This window comes from Chlamydotis macqueenii, chromosome 18 (assembly GCF_036417535.1).
Source record: "Chlamydotis macqueenii isolate bChlMac1 chromosome 18, bChlMac1.mat, whole genome shotgun sequence".
Taxonomy (NCBI): Eukaryota; Metazoa; Chordata; class Aves; order Otidiformes; family Otididae; genus Chlamydotis; species Chlamydotis macqueenii.
Window position 1 is genome coordinate 3775403 of NC_141573.1, and position 19722 is coordinate 3795124.

Genomic DNA, 19722 nt, shown 5'->3' on the forward strand with positions numbered 1-19722 from the left:
ATACTCCCTGCCACTGTCTATACCAACCTGTTGTTTACTGGGGTACGGTCGGAGCACAGGCTCCTTGGGACAGGGATTGCCTCTTGTTCAGAGGGTTTCATTTGGCTTATCTAAATACTCAGGCCAAGATCCATGCTTGAAGTTTGTCACGGTCATTGCAACGCAGTCAATGCGCACGCCAGCATGACCCAAGGTATACATTTTAGTATGGAAACAAGGCTTGGACGACCCCAAGCTATACTGCTAAATACTGTATGATAATACAGGTCTAGAGCTTTCACTTGAAAATGCTGAGGATCCCTCTGGAATTCGCATTCACATCTAATTGCACTGATGCCATTTTAAAACAACAGCTTGTTCCAGAAACCTTTTATCAAAAGGCATTTCTACAGTCACTTTCACTTTCTGACAAAACTCATCATCAGTAAAACCTTACCTTTGGTGGTGACTGCTGTTGTTTGGTGGCATTCGCCGAATGTTGATGCCGAAGAGCTCGGGGGATGAACTCAGGAGCCAGTGGGTTCAACACGTATGTTTTCTTTAACTCCAAAGCTTCCAACTGAGCTTTGATCTGCTCAAATGTGATACCATGGAGGCTTTCATTCTCATGACATAGGGCAATAAACCTCTCCCAAAATTTCCTATGGAAACAATTTTCAGAAACAATAAAAAGGAGTATGACTCAATGGCAGTTGTTAAAATTAAAACAGATTTAACATAACTGCATGGCATTTTTATTTTTCCCGTACACTGTACACACCAAGCCATCCATCTGCAACCTGATCCATGCACCTGAATCCCCCAGTGTAATGTAAAGCTCCCCACTCATTTAAAAAGGACACATGGGGCTGTCCACGCATACCAGGTCACAGCACTGGGAGGATAACACATTGAATAGTAATGTCACAGACAGGTCTAACTTGGATTTTTTTCCTAGAAGACCAAACAGAGCAAACGCAATGTTTGAAATTCTTGAAAGTAGGTGATCTACGGAATTTATTAAAGCTCAAAGAGTCACAGGGATTATATAGATTCTCAGTCCCAGAAGACGCCAAAAAGATTCTATGAATTTAGGCAGATCATTCAATTCCAGTGTCACAAATACCAAAGCTGAGATACACCCTCAAAGCTACTGTGAAACACTTAAGAGTCACCTGAAGATTAATATGTCAGGAGTATCTAGAGGGCATTTGAGATCCTCTGGTGGAAAACAAATAAAACCATACATTTTATTGTGTGTCAGGTATTTCTGTAACATATAGATGAAATCTCAAGCCAGAAAGACAACCATCAGATGACACATGACTTTCTCTATGAAAATTCTGTATCCAACTTTTTGGAGGGTGGAGGGGTTATTTAAACCATGTCATAAAATAACATTCCTACCTGTGTTCTGCTTTCTCATGCCACGTCTTTCTATTGCTTATAGAAAAAGTCTTTACATTTTTAACATTCACAGCAGGATCTATACAAAAATTTTACACTTATGGTTTTGGGTTTTTTTTTTTAACCTCAAAGGAACTTCTTGGGTGAAGTTCCTTTATCTTAAAAGGCATTTAAATAAGATCTGAAGATGCTATTTAAAAAAGAAAAAAACAAACAAACAGCTGATTGAGCTGTTCTCTTTGAAAAAAATCAAGAGTAAAGAAAGTTATTGAGAAAGAGGATTAAAAGACAATGGTCTTAAAGGTGTGCTTGACTACAGCTCATTCTAGTTCCCCCCTTAGCAATAAGGTCTGGCCTATAAGCAAGCACTGTTATTTCAATGTTGTCTCCCCAAAACCTGTAAAATGAGAGATTGCTGCATACTAACTTTAACAGTAGTGTCACATTTTGCTTAGAGGCTGCCCTTTGTGGAAAAGAATAAATGTCTTTCCTGCAGGAATGCTGTAATGTTACCGACGTATTTAAGAATTCAAAATATTTTTCCCCAAAAGTCGAACTTCTGTTGTGATTTTATACAGGCAAGAAATGCTCTTTTAAAATTCAGGATGCAAGATGGACCTTTTCCTGCATTTCCTTGTACGGCAAATATATCTTGCAAGGTCTTAAGTGAGGATTAAAAACAAAAATGAAATACTTCACAGGGATGCTTTAATGATGGAACTCCCCTTGATTAATCAATTCAGTCACCAAACCTACCGCCACGTACCACAAATCCCCCGAGACCCATCCCCTTTTGCTCAGAATGCCCCAAGCAGTCTCTCTGTACACAGAACACTTGTACTGGGGTGCAAGAAGAGAGAATAAGATACTGCTGCCTCTGTCTTACAGTGTGCTCTGCACTTTAAGGGAGCGTCTGCCAAAGCAGCGCTGCCTGGTCCGATGGCAGCGCACCACAATGCAATGATTACCCTGGGCAGACTTCACAAAGCTCGCTACAACTATCATTACAGAGCCTCGACTCATTTTGACAAGTATTAGAATATTTACAAAATTCAAGTACTCTCTAAACTTTTTTGAGGTCTGTTTTTCCTAACGAAATGTCACTTCTTTCAGCCTTCTACACTCCTGCTGAACTAAAAAAGAGCCATCTTTCCAGCAGCGTGCCTGAGCCCCTCCAGCACTATTTTCAAAGAGTGAATGTTCAATTATTCAGTGAAACAAGACAATGGTGTATTAAAGGGGAAGCTTGAAATACATCTTAATAAAGCTCCACTGCTCCTTGTTTCTTAATTATCTTTTTGGTTTATCATTTTGAACAGCTATACATATATAAACAGCTGCTGGTCTTCAAAAGGCAAACTCAGTCCCTAACTGCCAAGACTGTATCTTGCTCACCATGTTGATAACCTGTACTTTTATTTTAGTAAGTTGTTGCATGCCCTATTTCAGATATTTTGAAGGAATTACACTTGGAGAAACTGCTGAGCATATACAACTGAAAAGTGGGTCCCCTTTGGGTATCTCATGTAAAATCTCAACACTCAGGCTTACATGAAAATTCAAGAGATTATCTTCCCCGCTGGGACTTAGAGAGAATAGGGGACATGGTCACTCTCCAACAAAAGCTGTATTTACAGAGATGGTTAGAGAACTAAAAATGGTCCTAGCTTCTAGCTAGACTAACAAGGATTAACTAACTCTCTTTAGGTAACACTGCACATCCTGAACCCAAATGTAGGGAAGATCTATCAAAGAGTAATTTCTGAACAAGCAGTGAGGGAAATCTCAGTCAGCACAGCAGGGCAACCTCCACAGCTAAGTCACTTGTCTCCGCAGCGTAAGCTGATGAACTGGAGACTGCACCAGCAAACTGTGGCAGACACTCATCAGCTGTGGATGAAGTGCTCGGGAAGCACAGAGCTCTTTCTCATCAGTTAGTTACATAAACCCAATCATGCCTGAAAAACAAGCAGGTAATGGGAAAAGTGAAATCGAACTACAAGCATGATTTCTCTTTCAATAAGATGTTATTAGCAGTTTAGGGTAGGTAACTGTATTAACGTATGGATACTTTTGATATGTCCCCAGCTTATATTTCAGAAATGCAGTAAACAAAGGTTTGCTTTCTATTTGGGTTTGTCACTTCTAATCTTTGAAAACCACATCCATTTTCAAAACAGTAGAAAAATACTGCTCAGGAAAGCAGAATAGAATGTAGATATAACAACTGACTAATACGTATTTTTAGCTATATTATAATAATTTAGTCAGCGCAGTGTTTCCTCTCTTTGAGAAATAAGCCTCAGGGTTTATCTCTGATCATCTCAACATTTCAGTTCTTCCATCAAAAACCAAACCTTTGAAGAACACGAACTTGGTATCCTTAACATCAGTGTTTACATTTCTTAGTATTTTTCACATTTCTTCATTTAGGTCTATAAAAAGTAAATTCTCTCAAATCTTAACAAGTTTTTTCCCAGTGTCATGAAGACATATAGAAACATAAATAGTAGTTTTCACGTCTTCTACCTTCATATGACGGCCATAACATTCAATTTTAAAATACTACATTACATCACAATCTTTAATTCCAAATTATATATTACTTTTATATATAAAATTGTAATAGGCAAACAAAAAAAAAAAACCTCAGTAGAAAATAAAATTAAGCATCTTCAATTGTTACTGTCAAGTGAAAATTAGAGTAACTATAAATACATCAAAAGACAGTTCATCAATGACCAGGCAGTAGACATCCCACACCTCTCCGTAGGTTGCGATAAACGGTGACACTGTGACTCTGGATAAGAAGGTGTGAGGGGACCGAATGGCCCTCGCACAACTGCTGCATCCAGCTCCAGAGGAGACCTGGTAGACAGCATCGCAGGAATCACTGCAGCACAGACCAACACTGCTCAGTCTACACGGGGCTACAGCTGCCTGCTCTGCTCAGGAGCGAGCTTCAGCAGCACACTTTGGACAAGGTGAAATGATGCCTGCAGATTCAAGCCTCTGCAAGGGCTGGGAACACATCTAATGCTTTACCATCTTTCCATTGATATAAACACGAAGAATTTCAATTTCATTATACAGTTATTTTAAGGGTTTAAACACATGGTGTCTTCTTTGGCAACTAAAAGAACACCCATCATTTAGTAAACACATCAGTCACAGATAAACACATTTTCCAGCATCCTTAGCCCTGATGGAACATATCTAAAGTATAAAGTACCTGCATCTTCCAATGGAACATAAAGCAATAGGATCTCCCACCACAGCTACCAAGGATTGTGCTCTTGTAATGGCAGTGTTGAGAAGTTTGTAATTAGACAGAAAACCATAATCCAAGTCTTCTGTTGAATCCTCCAGTAACTGCTCTTTCCTTTTAATCGGTGTTTGCTTATGTTTGCATGTATGCCGTGTTCGTACTGTGCTGAGAAACAAAACTCTGAACTGTTTTCCTAAAACGAAACAAAAAACAAATGTCTGAGGTAAGTGTAGCTATTTCTGCTAGTAACACAATCAGATCACCGCACTTGCCAGCCAGACTTCACACCTAGGTATTGTGAAGAACTGATAGCTACTCTTCAGATCAAGAGCTTTATGCAAGAATAATAAGATTTTAAAGTTTTAAAAGATGCACTATAAATAGCATGGTCTATTACAAGAATATTTCCTCTTTAAAAAACTTATTTTTCAACTTGATATTAATCACCCCAAAACTTTCTGAAATGTTAATTATCTTTACAGTGTTGCCAATCAGCCAATAACAAAATTTGTATTTACTTATTTGAACTTAAAAAGAGAAAGTTCTGGACACTCTTGTTTCACATTTTAAAATTTCTCAAATATCTACCATGAAAAAACACAGCACACCACTCACTGTCACTCAGTTATTTTATCATCTTCTTTTGTTTATTACTGACTGAAAGTGCAACCTAGCAACAAGCAATGCCTACACAGAATTCTTGTTATCAGTGTGATTCCAGGAACAAATACCTACATTTGTGGACCCCTTTTACAGTCTATTCTAGAAATGAAAAAAATCAGTAAAACATTTTGAGCCTAAAGCCTTGTTACATTTTTATTTGTAACTGGTTTTCACCTTACAATAAAAATCCATCAATTTTTACATTCTACACTCAATCAATTTATTTTTTAAATAAGTTTAAACTTAATTTTGAAGAAAAGGTAGATCTCACTTCCTCGAGTTTATTGCTTTGGTATTCAATGTTGGAATAACATCTAATCAGCGTACTTGCCAGTTCCATATTGATATATCAGTTTTTATGGGCTATATCACAGCTCTCCTTTTGTTCTGATCATTTTAAGATTATTTTAGTAAGCCTTACTTAACTTCACCAGTCACATTTTTTACCTCCTTAGCACATTTCTGAGACATGTAACTCTTACTTACCCTGAACATTCAGCACTCTTTCTACGCTGACATCAGACAGTCTCTTTTTCCGAAGTTCAGCCCGAATTCTGAACACTTGATCAGCGTAAGGCGTTACGACACCTATACTGCCATCATCCAACTTGCCCCAGGCAACAGGCCATTTTCTTCTTAATTCTTCAACACGCTCTACTACTTCAAACACCTTAAAAGAAAGTCAGAATTCTTGAAAGTATGCTCCACTGAAGATCATTCTTTGATATGGGAAGGGAATTTGAATTTTAAAGCTTTAAAACATTTCCATGTCACAGTATTCGACAGCATTACTGAACAAGCAATAATATTATTGTATTCTATAGTGATACTCTAAAATACCATGTATTAAAACAATGTATTTACTATATAGTACCTCTTTTGAATCTTGCAATAAAGTTTGCCCACAAAAATGTCACCTTGAAAGTACAAGCTAGGAAATTATATTAATAGCCTTAATTTTCACACTTATGTTCTTATGAAAATGTCAAGTGCAGCAAGACCTTTCTTATCATACTTTATCTAAGTTCTGTAAGTAAATATACTGCCTAAATAGGGATTATTTTTATTCTGGATTTTATATAAGGCATATTAGAGTTTGATAACTCCACAAAGAGAATATACCAGAACACAATCACTTCCCATTCCAAAGGATACCATCAGGAGTTCCAGATTATTCATCACCTTCTAGTTGATCTCTAGAAAATACCATGAAGTGTGCTACCCGAGAAGACTAATGAGTAATAAAAACTGAAAATCTCCTTCTGTGAGGAGACAGGCTCAAAGTTACCCCCTGCCAAAAAGCACCAGGCAGAGCAGCTTCTCTTTCAAGGCACTGAATAGATACTGCACTGTAGAAGGTATTTCGTAGTAACTTCAAGGAAGGTTTGTGGGCTTGTTTCTTTTTTTTTTTTTTTTTTAACATTTACATTCAATATGTCATTTAAGAAATGTCAATATGTCATCCAATAAATATTTATTCAGCTATTTAAAGCATGATAATTGATGAAGATAGTTTTCCTATAGCATCACAAATGCAAGCCGAGCCCTTAATGCAAGCTAGGCAGACAGTCTTTTGTACAAGAACTTCAAGTATTCTTAATTTTCTTCTCTTCCCTATTCATCCAGTTATCTTTGGCTGTGGGAAGGGTGCATTAAAAAAATTGTAATGCTCTTATCTTTCCCATTATCTCGTCTTCAAATCAGTAGGTGGGAATTCTACGAACTTTTACGGACATTTCAGGAACAAAAAAAAAGTTATAGAAATCACAATGGGTATGTACAATAGTATAAAGATAACTTTTTGCAACATAAATTCTTGTATTTAAAAGCTAGTTCTATTGACAAAGTACATTAGAATAAACTTTGTTATATATAAAAACCACAGCACAAACATAATAATCTTTTGCAGGTATCTTGGCAAGCTTCTCTGAAAGCATATAGCTTCTGGATATGTATTTAGAATTAACACCATATAGGGAAAATTTAGAATTAAAACCAAAAAGCAAAAGTGTATTTTCCAGATTAATGCTTAATACAGGCACCAATGAACCATAAGATGCCCCTATGCAAGTGCCCATTAAGGGTCAAATAGCAAAAACCTCCCTCATCATCTGAATTTCAGTTTTTCATGTGGGTGTTCAAGCAGCTGTTGTCCTTCATTTCTGCCTGTAGCTATTAATGACTCACAATTTTCAGACAGTTACTTGGCCACTGAAGGTATTTTTAGGTTTTTTACAACTTTTTTTAAATGGCAAAGCAATCCAAGCAGATTAACGAAAGCAGTCAGGTGCCTTCAGTTTTTTCAGTGATATGTCCAGAAGTCATTGGAGCTTCTTATTTAAGTAGATATTTTAATATATCAAAAGAACACATAACAAGTGCAATATAATAACAACAAAAAGGCTGAAAATTGTGCAGCAGATGAACTGCACCATGATCAACAAGGGGAAACACAGACAGTAGTGCTTTGTAACAGACACTGCTGCTAAACTGCAATCTAATTTCAGTTAAAATTCCCCATGAGTTTAAGAAAATTAGTGATGCTTCTTTGTTTCTCTTTAAATGTCAAGGACATTTCTTAAGATATCTTTCTGGTGGGGAAAAAAAAGGAGTTGGGTCAACTCCTCCCTAACTTGAGGTGACTGGAAAAAGGCATCTTCCACTACAAAAAGTATTACCAAATCAGAGGAAAGAGTGAGGGGTGTTTGGTTTTTGTTTGGTTTTGTGTGTTCTGGGTTTTTTTTAACTCAAGGGAGGGAATAAGAATTAAAGTAATTTTTGAAGAATACAAATAAATCTATGTGAAACAAACATGTTGAGAATAAGTTCTCACAAAAAAAAAAAAAATCTCATCTGTAAATGATCAGTTAGACACTGATCCTAAACATATTAAAGCAAATACGAAATGTTACTCTGGAGGACTCTTATCTGAGTGGGAACATTTCTACAACAGTCAAAGAAATCTAAGTTTTACTTCAAATTGCAGTGACTCTCAGTTGCTAAGATACATTCATCAGACTGTCACAAAAATTATCAGGAAAGACATCCTGAAGAATGAGCCTGAGAACTCTATGCAGCTTGCAATTTGCAAAGAAAACAAAAGAAGAGAAATTAGTGGAAATGTTTACTATAATTGCAATGTTCACTACTTCATGTTTAGCAAACTCCATGTTCCCCTGGCCTAGCAGAGGAGAATTTATGTCTTCCACCTACACTGAATATAAACAAATAAATATGAGGGGAGGGGAGCTTTAAGAAAACAGAACAAAGCCAAAGAAGAGTTACCTCTGCATTATTGTAAAAAGCGGTACTGTTTTTTTCTTGCACATCTTCTCCACGTGCTGTGAAGAAAGTCAAAGGGTAGAAATCTTTGTGTGCTGGTTGCTTTCCACTTGCCATCAATTTGCCCTCATAGAAAAGTTCTGATGTATAACTGTAACAAGACAAAACAGAGTAAAATGTGGAGTCTACATATGAGCTCACTGATAAAATATGCAAATCTCGCAGATAAAACATGCACAAAATACTTCATAAGAAAAACAGAGCGCTGATTATTATTCAGCATCTTCAAGTGATTTCTCTGAACTGATCTTTCCATACTGCAGATGGAGCAGAAGGCACTAAAAATACCCTTTTCCAACACTTGTTCTACAAAGCAGTATTTTCTTCTAATCTAAAGCTTGACAGAGTTACTAACATTCTCACTCATGTTTCACTTAGAGGTTCTGGTGGCTTGAAACTGGACAAAAGGAACACTTGCTGTCTGGCACTGGTTATTCCCCAGGCTTGCTGGAAAATAAGTCTGCTAACATCAGCTGAAAGTTGTTGAACTCGGAAGGTAAATTTACTAAAGATTTCATGCGTACTGAGCACAATGCAGGTCAAGCGTTCAGCTTCCAAGCAAGCTTTTCCTCTGTGACTTCTATTCCAGACCCATCTATGTTGCTAGTCATCAGAAACACAACCAGAGCACAGTTCCTCTGCTAGCAGCAGGCATTACAGAAGCTGGCTGACTGAAAAAGAAATGAGGCAAGAACTACTTTCATGGTGAAGAGCAGGAGGGAAGAAAGCAAACTGAATGGAACAAGACAGAAAGCCAGTAAGAAGATTGCAGATTGCTATCGGTAAGACTGTAAGTACTGCGTACCGCTGTATGCACAATAGAGCTAAACTAACGTATCGCCTTTCATTAATTAGTGAATTCTAGTATAACCTAACTTCTGAATGTTCAACCTCCAACCTTACGTTCTTCAGCTATAGCTCTGTGGATGCAGTAACATGAATGGCAGCCTGACATGAAGACAACAAAAGCAGGAGACTGTACAGTTAGCAGGCCCAACAAGTTCTTCCAAGCTTTCAACCACTGTAGCTTAAGCTAAAGAAGCTAGTCTGCTACCAAATCATCAGCAACAACTGCAGCCCGCTGCTGACCAGAACTGGCTTACACTGGACAATCCTCAAATTACACAACTCTTCTGTGGACTGAGTTGCAGCAATTCAAATTAATTCTTAGTAATGAGTTCTCATTAAACAATAAAACGCCCTTTCTACACAGACTGCTTTTCCAACCACAGCTGCAGAGTCAGGCTGAACTAATGTCTTGTTCTTTCCTTAATGTATTTTGGTCTCTTCACTCAGGTAGGCATGATTAATGAGCCCACCGTGAACCATCTTTCTGCACGTACTTCTATCTTAAGTGCCACGGTCCCACTTGTCAGGGGAAATTCCACATCACAAAAAGAAGCAGACTTAAGACAATCTCCTAAATGGACCACCATTGGCATATTTAGCAGGTTTCACTTCACACAGCAATACTTTCTAGTGGAACTAGGCACATTGGACTTCCACTGGACAACCAACTAGCCCCAGTAGTACTTCTGCAATCCCTACTTTGGTGTTCAACATAGTGCATCTTGCTAGGAACTCACTCTCCAACAGCTGAAGTGAATTTTAATGATCTTTCTGACACAAATTTCATGGAAGCGATCTCTAACCAAAAGCTGGAATGATCCCTTCCTTTTCAGATTCTCTCTCATTTCAAACTTCAAATTTCCAGAAATGTATAAGAAATTTAGCATCACTCAGTCTATAAGTACAAAGTCCATAAAATTAAGACAGACATGTAACAAAATATGTTACATTCTCACTTTTGATTCGCCAGAGCACTTAAATACTTCTGCTTTTGCTTTGAACACAGTGATAACCTAATTAGTACAACTGGATACCAACATAATATTCCTCAGTACATATTTGAGCCAGGATTTAAACTTTAGCATTTTTCCCCATGATTGCACTTATTTTTTCTAGCACAGCTCATGGATGAGCTCATTACACTAGCAGCCATTAGTTTATCATAGCATAAAAATGCAAACCCACTGATTAATGTGTCTTGAAAGTAGTAACAAAAAAAGACAACAGGAAAGAAACATGCACAGAAAAAAATAGGTCAAATTTTGTTCATAGTTGTATATCCATATGTTCCTCACATTGCACATAGCTTACCATTCCAAGATAACCCAGCCCAGTAATTCTAAAATTCTGAGGCAGTTCAAAGAAACACAGACTCTATACAATATACTGCACAATGGATAAAAAGGGAAAGTCAGCTCTTCTTTGGTTTAGTGTGCAAGTCTTGCAGCCAAAGCATCCCCACCTGAATTAGGGGGCTGTAATACAACTGCCCAACTGAACCTCTGGCATCTGTTCCAGGAGACTAAATTTCAACTTCGTAACAAAGAATTACTCTACTAATTAACTTTGAAACAACTAAGATTTCATTACAGAAACATGTAATGCTTCCTTCTTCATTCAGTTGTGCTGCACTCAGAGTTCTTTTGTTCACTCACATCAGCCAAAGGAAAGCGTGATACAGTGAAAAAGTTCACACCTACTTGATGATAGCTTCATGGGAGCGATAGTTCTCACACAGCAAGATCCTGCACGGAAATTCTGCAGGGTAGTGCTCATAGAGCCGGTCAAGCAATGAAACATGAAGGTTTCTTTCCCTGGCAAATTCACTGTAGACAAAAGGACTGAGCTGTAATAGACACACATATACAAAGAAAATGTAACTAAATAAGTGTAATTTCACGCTCCCAACATACGTATTTTCCATCAAAACAAAAAAAAAAACCTTACTTTTACTGTACATTCATAGTTGGAAGACATACACCATTGCTATTCCACAGAAATGGCCATTCCTACTGTAAAAGTCACAAAAGACCAGCATGCTCTTAAGGGAACAATAAAACATTCAGTAACTATGTAAAGAGGAGAGAAGAACCCTTATACTTAAGTTTTTTCTTTGTGGCTTGCACAGATGAGCAACTCAAAGCAGAGAGCAGTTTGACCCAAAAAATAACCCACCCCAAACCAAAACTGTGTTTTGAATGATATTACACCAATACTCTGACAAGCACGTCACAGCTAAGTTACTACCACAAATAGTACAGATCAGAAAATACAGAAATTAGTAACACAATTTTTAAGAGTTCAATAGAAAGTCATTGGAAAAAAAAATAAAAGCCAAGTGGTCTAGTTACTATTACACTGAACTACTACTAGGCTTGTTTAACAATAAAACCATCCTCTATTACAGCAGGAAAAACAGAACTAAGGATGATGAAAAAAGATTTAAAAAATGAAATTTTAAAATGTAAAAGTCAAGTCAATCTATTTTGTCATTCTGAAGACGTATGATTCAGACACCCAGTTTAAGTTTCACTCCAGATAAATATTAGCTTTAGAAATGCAAATACTAGACACCACATAGAGCAGCTTCTGTGAGAACCTGAGCTACAGAACAGTTCTTTATGCACACAGCCTGAGACTCACGGGCCAAGTCAAGACTCCAGCCATCCAGCTGGGCTGATGCAATCTAGCCTGAAGGGGTAAGAATTCCAGTCTCTTAAAAAGCATTTTTGAGACCTGTGTTGAAAAAGCACTATCCCAGTCCTTGGGATTACTATGATCATGATTTGAAATGACCTAGTAGGATTAAATGATAGGTGGCCACACTAAGTTTATTACTGTAACAAAGCAAACGTCAACTCTACTGCCATTGTGAAATGTCAAGACAATTAAAGGCAAATGTATAAAAATAAAGAAATTTGGCCTAAATCAGCAAAGCAAGTAAGGCTGACTTTTCTCATGCCTACAGGCTGCACAATTATATGCATAATCAGGATTTTAAATTCTTCTAAACTCTTTAAGCCAAGCAATTCCTAGGCACATCACAGTAACGTCAAGGCACTGGTCAGTTTCCATTTCCCACTCCTTGCTTGTTCAAATCCTTACCAGATTGTGATTCTTCTAATAATAATAATAAAAAAGTTGTCTAAATCACAATATACATTCTCCATATTCTTTAATTATTTTGGATATCAATAAGGAACACCAGTCATAAAAAGCAGGAGAAACTCCTACCCTGACGGTAATAATAACTATCTCTATATCTTGCGCAAATATCCCCTGAATTTTCCTTGGCTTCCCTGTCTGTTATATGACTGGTAAAATGTATGCATCTCTCTCTGTAAAATGAAATTTTACTTGCACATAGTTCAGGGGTTGGGCAGGCCCAGGTCTGTTCTATCACAGATTTCCTGTGCAACCTCGGACAACTCACCAGCTTTGTGCTTCAATTCCCTTACTGTAAAATAGAGACAACAGCACATTCTCACTCAGCAGAAATAGTGAGTCTATGTTAGAGACCACGAGGTATTTCATACCATAGAAATTTGGAGCAGATAAATACCTTAAATATATAAACAAAAATATTATACATAAACACTTTACATTCAAAAATTCTATAGCTCTTACCTGCATATGGTCTCCAGCCAAGACAATTCTTGTGTTTTTATTAGCTAATGCTAGAGGCATAATAGTTTCGCACTCCATAGCTTGCGCAGCTTCATCTAACAGAATGTGTGTAAAAAAACCTGTAAAACAGAGATATCAGCAAATAAATGAAACTTGAAATATGATAAAATAAACAGTGATAACAATAGAAGAAACTGTACCGAAAGTTCTGTATTCTGATAGTAACCAAACTAGAAAAAATTCAGTACGGCTTATACAAATTACTTTCTAGCAACCACCAGCAACCACATGAACAATTTTCAAACCCATCAAATGACCAACGTCAGTCAACTGATTGCCAGTGACATTAGCAGTACCCACAGATCTGCCTCTCTCTTCTGATATATGTGAAGTTAAACAAGTGTTTTATCTGAGCTCTCCTTACACCAAGAGGAAATGTCTCTTGGCAGACCTGTCTCAGCAGGTTTCTCAAATCTGCAAATCTTTTTATCACCATGAGGCTTGAAGCGCTTTGGACAATGACAATGAAAAGGATTTCTTCATGGATTTGAGTCCTAATAACTATTTTATACACTAAATTTCCCATTAAAATTGCACACATACCTGAGCACTTGGCTGGTTATGGGCTTTAGGGAATGTTGGGGGGAAAAAAGGAACAGAAGGTGAAGGAACACTTAAATTCAGTCTTGTGATAATACTGGACCAAAAAGTTTGTGGGGCGGGAGGGAAATCTATGCACTGAATAACATGCACTTGAAAAAACCGAGCCACAGTAGACTTAAATTTTATGACATGTAAATTCAGGATAAGTATAGAAGAGAAGTGGTTTTATACATTGATATACATTAAGGTTTAAAACAAAGTATTAGAGGACTTGGTGTACCATCCAATTAAGATGATATACACAAAAATGTAGCAATTTTCTTTGCAAAACATGAACTTCATACAGCTGCACACACATTTCTATGGTATGACTGTACACAGCTCATTGTCAAACAAAGCAGTTACTTCCATCTAAAGACCTGAAAATATTTACCATAAATTCCATATCAGTTTTCTCTGTTGCAACACATGTCTAAATGTACCCATAAAAAATTAACTGTAACAACTTCTGTGAAGAAATTCCATGTTCTCCAAAAAGCAGATTGATTTAATTTGGAGATCACGAAAACAATAAACCCTAAGCAGCCTCTGCCCCCCCAAAACACAGTCTAATGTATTTCAGTTTAGAAAACAACCCCAGAAGTATCACATTAACATAGCATGGGTTTGTATGTGTGGGAGTTGTTTGCAAAGCCAAACAAATCACAAAACAAGAAAAAAAGTCTCCGTGTGTATTTATGCTTACATGCTCCACTGAGTAATGACCTTAATAAGCACAATATTCAAAGTCAGAATCTCAAAGAGAATTTTCCCTCTTGGATCTCAGAAATACCAGATCACAGACAGTACTGCTTCTTTATTTGGTTTTGTTTGGGTATTTTTTAATAAGGAAAAAACAGAATAAGCAAAAGGTTACTTTGAATGACAGCAGTTTACAGTTTTGTAATAAACATTTATTCATTAAAAAAAGAGAAAACCATTTTAAGAGTATCATTGTTTATTTTTTTAATGGTTCAAAGAACTACATAAGGAACTGACACTGGTAAGAGGAAGATAATTCTCAAAACATCGACGCTTCTTGTTTAGAAATGATCCTACCTGGTTCAAGATCCAGTTGACATAGATACTGTGATGTATTTAGAGTAACAACTACCACTCGCTGCTTAAGAATGTCTTCTTTCTGTGGCATCTGAAAGGTGGAATGTGTGCTTGAAATCAAACAGTACTGATGCACAACTGGGTGGACAGTCTTTACCCAGCGATTTCTGAAATATACCCTAAAAAAGAAAAAGGGGGCTTATTTTCTCTACAGTTTGAACACAGTGATAGCCTAATATTTCACATGCTAATATTCTGGTTTCCGATAAATAAATCTTCAGGAAGAAAAACACCACAACTGTGCAGAATTACATGCTAAAATGTCTTGGATTTTATCTTCCATCATTCGCTGCAGTGCAATACTACACACACAAACAGTTACCAAGGATTAATGCACATAGGAAAATCTTTAAATTCTTCATACAGTTAAGTTCTGTGACCCTCACACCGATGTCTATTTCATTTTAAACTATCAGTAAACTCATTCTAAAGAAATATTTCCTCAGATGAAATACAAATGTAGCCCACAGTCTGGGAACTGACAGAACTGCAGTGGTCTGCACATTTCATCAACTGCAGCCATACGATCTTTAAAATAAAATTCAAAAGACATTAATAAAATACTGTACTTTCTTTTACACATGCTATATGTCTTGTAAGTTCTAAGACCCAAACAGGAAGTATATTCATCTTTTTATCACGCAGGGCTATAATTATGATACACTGTACAAAAGAATGAGAAAACAGTGCCAGAAAGGATGGCTAGAGTCTAAAACATCAGGACACTGTCAGCAAAGCTCTGGACTTCAAGTACCTTTCCATGACACATAAGAAGGTTTTAATCACCATGTCATGAGATCAATAATGAATTTTTCTTAAAAAGTGATGAAATGTCACAGCCAGTCTAGCTAAGTGGAAGAGGAACCGGGAAGACACAGGAGTGGAGTACAGCAGTAACTCCACAGAGGTACACAGAAATACACCAAACCACACCGGCTGAGGGTCCAGATAAAGATGCCAAAGGGCTTCTCTATGGCGTGTTCCTCAAAAATATCATCTGTACCAAGTAATAACTGTGACTCTACAGTGTAACCTTTAAACTACAGGAAACTTGCACAGATACTACTATTTAGAATTAAAGTTATTTTATTTCCAAAGCAAATTAAGATTAAATCATTTAAACTAATTTCAGTTCTAAATATATTTAATGCTGTTTGGTTTATCTATTCATTATTTATTTTCTTCTGATTAATTTCTCCTGTGCCCATATTACAAATCCCAAATCATTAACAAAGTATGTAGAAAAGTGTAATTATGCACCTAAACGCATATCATGATCCCACTGGCTGGACTTTGGATGTCACGTGTCCAGCCATGTTTGAAAATTACAGCTCAGTTGCATATACCGTGAGAGAAACAATTATTAGGATCATAATAAATTAAGTTTGTGAAAATACAATGTCCATTTTGGTCAATAAGCACAAAATGAATTGCAAAGAGGAGCAAACGCACTGCGGTATTCTGAATGGCTTTTCAATTTGACAACGCAGCCAACCAGCATTGACACTTTGTCACCAAAGGTGACTCCAGTTAAGAACTGGGTTCAGCGCAGGAGCAAACAACGCTCGCCGGAGTCGTTCTCAGAACAAGAACCTTCTAATGTCACCCCAGTACATTTATTTCTTTCTTATCAGCCATCAAACCGATAACCTTTATTTGATAAACTGCTATCACATCAATGTAACAACACACAGTCACGGGCTAACAGCTAGAACAAGGGGCAGGAGCAAGATAAACCCTGCTGTATTTATCTCAGCCGTTCAGTCAGCCTTTCTATGATTCAGTCTCTCAGCCTTAACGGAGGGCAATACTTACCTACCGTCTCACAGGAGTACTGTGAGGGTTAATGAGTTTATTGTGAGTTTATGTTTGTAAAGTACTTTGAGATTCTTGGATGAAAGGTGCTATTGAAATGCAAAATATTATGGTTATTAGACATTATTATACCATGCACTGTCTTTTATTACAAAAATTCAACTATGTGTGACTCATAGATTGGCTGACAGCATTTCAAACCGCATTGCTGCTTACCCATTAATTTATTTTATTTTGATGTGAGATCAAAAAGGTATCCCAAAGCTATTATTCACCACTGGCATAAAAACACCTAACAGATGTGACTACTTCGAAAACGTCGTGATGTAAGTAAGCCACACTGAACAAGGGATTTCTTTCTCAGGTGCAATTTGGGCTGATAAAATCTCCTGTAATTTCATTATTAGGCATTTTTTTTCTTAAAGTTAGAGGAACCCATTAAAAAAATGGGTTTTGCCAGCTTAACACAAATCATAACACTTCACTTTGCAACATACCCTTAACTTCTGATTAAACAAGTGACTAATCTTAATATCTGCACAAGAAAAGTATCTGAATGCCAGCAGTTAGGCAGTTACTAATCAAACATTCATAGCTATCTGCAATACATTCTGTTAGTCTGCAGCTAAAGGCACAAAGATGAGCAAAAACTGCAGCTACAAAACTAAAACCCAGCCATAGGTCCCATGAGAGTGTATTTTCTCACACCGCGCGCTTCACATCAAGACTAATTCTGGAGAAATTAAAACCTTGAACACTAAGGTTTACCCAAACCACTGGCAGTGAAATCATTAGCAAATACATAGAAACCACACTGAAATGGAAATCTCAGAAGATTAGAGATTAGGGACTCAATCTTCTGCAAATAAAAGCATCGAATATATCCACTGTACTTACTAATGCTGGGTTAACATGCACAGAATCTGCATTTTGCGTGGAAATTTATAGCACCTTTATTTTTAAATGTGGCATCTGGATATCCACAACAAAAGCCTTCACTTCTGTGGACCTCTAGGCAATGAGCCAAAGAACGGAACAAACTGTTAGCTAACCTATCTATGCTTCCGTCAACCTTCCAGCCATTACATCAAAAAAGTAATTTCCCCAAATATTTTTATTAAATGTTACTTTTCTTCCATTGATAAATTTCCATTAAAGTATCAATTTGTACAACAGACTATTTGCAAAAGTAATTAATTTATATCAGTAATTAAGATTCACAATCATTTCCTTGTTCGTGTTTCAGGCTGGGATTGCTCTTAAATCACTTAAAACAGACTTCTGAAAGTTAATAAAGGGGGAGTCTAGAGTCAGAACCTCTGAGGGAGTCTAATGAGTTTAATCTGCACTCCTGTCCTACAAAAGCGACTTCTACTTCTCAAGACTCCTTACAGCAGAGTGAATGGTGACAAATTTAAGCTCCTCAAAACTTCTTTTCCCTGAACTGGAAAACAATAACTCCTTCCAGTTCTTGATAAAAAGGCCAGGATTCTCCCTTCAGGCTGTGCTCCAAAGAACTCTTCTTGATTAAACTCCAATCCCAGCTCCTCAGATTTTGTGCAGTTATTTCTCACCTGAAATCCCTCAAGCAAAAAGAACACAGAAGCTTAGGGAAAAAGAATCTAGCAGTCTCCTATCATGCCTCTGTTAAAAGACTATTAAAAAAAAAAAAATAGTCCCAAGAAGCCTAAAAAGAAAACTTGAAAAGCTATTTAAAAACTTTAAAAGCTAAAAAGATTTCCCTCTTCCATGTGTTTTGATCCACCTCCAAAGATCTAAAGAGAGGCTCATTCTCACAAACAAGTGTGTTCCTTGGGATGTAGAAAACACGTGAAGCACCTGTCTTACAACCTGGAAGTTCACTTTTTTAACCAATCTTCCTTTGAGGATGGCATAAGACAGAAGCTAAGAAAAAAAAAAAAACAATTGGCTACAGAGGTATTTATTTTGCAAACCAATATTTGATAAGATATATTAATAACATTTTCAGTATGAGAAATTTAATCCAGGCAACTTGGAAAGAAGGGCAATGGTCCTTTAACATCTACTGGGTTCTTGGTTTTGGTTTTCTTTAATTCAGACTCTGGTCTGCTCCAACTGATTAATTTTTATAGTCTGGGTATCTCCTGAAGCTAGTAGCCACATACTGAAGCTACCTGGTTTCAGGCTACATGCAGTACTTACACACATATGTTATGATCAGAGTATTTTTTAAATGAACCAGAGAGGTTTCAGCTGAGATATTTTAAACAGAATCAACTTATTTTCTAACATTGCTGAACTGCTAGTCAGTAACAACTTGTTTAGGAATAAACAAAAACAAAAATATTTAAAATAGAAATAAAAGTAATATCAATCTGGTTCCTTTCCCCTAGTATTCCATAAAAGCCAGTGTATTGATTCAATTAAATGTGAAATACGCAAGTAAAATAATAGTAATAAACAGTAGATACCTCAACCACTGTATGCCCAGAAACACACAAGCTGCTGCTATCTGCTTCCTAGGTACTGACCGGAGCTTTTAGGAGATGGTGACAATCTGCAGTATCTAGCTAGAGTGGCTACGCCAGCAGCCTACCTCCTGAAGACTCTAGCAGTTGATGAAGAGAGACAAGCACATCCACAGAGTAAAAGGGTACAGAAATTGGGAGCCAATTACTGCCTCGTACCGCTCTGACTCACTGTCTAAAGGTGCCTGCTTCACCACCCTTCAAATCAAGCGTCGTGGTACCTAACAGAAGCACTTAATCGAAGGCTCTTTCCTCCTCACTGTAGGTTAGGGTTGGGTTTTTTTCTTTCAGAAACACTTCTGCATTAATTTACATAAGTATAACAAAATTGTTTCAGTGTCAAGTTCCTTCAGTAACAGTCAGGTTTTGGAGCACGCCCCTAATACCGTTGAATCATCTAAACACAACCAGGGGCTTTTAAAAATTTTTTTTTCTGGGTACGAATTTGTTTACAGGCATCAGGACTTCGAGAATTTGGCCTTCAGGCTTCTTTGGTACTTT

General features: G+C 37.1%; 1 protein-coding gene across 5 annotated transcripts in view; it reads right to left on the minus strand.

The window, feature by feature from the left end:
• Nucleotides 1-19722, minus strand: part of HELZ (helicase with zinc finger) — a 90216-nt gene that overhangs the window by 19693 nt on the left and 50801 nt on the right. For all 5 annotated transcript variants that reach the window (XM_086762167.1, XM_086762166.1, XM_086762165.1 and 2 more), the window contains 7 exons: nt 14837-15015; nt 13136-13254; nt 11209-11354; nt 8603-8750; nt 5804-5987; nt 4619-4847; nt 437-641 (listed from right to left, as the gene is read on the minus strand). In XM_086762167.1, the coding sequence (XP_086618293.1) occupies nt 437-641; nt 4619-4847; nt 5804-5987; nt 8603-8750; nt 11209-11354; nt 13136-13254; nt 14837-15015 (1210 nt within the window). The remainder of the gene's footprint in view (nt 1-436; nt 642-4618; nt 4848-5803; nt 5988-8602; nt 8751-11208; nt 11355-13135; nt 13255-14836; nt 15016-19722) is intronic.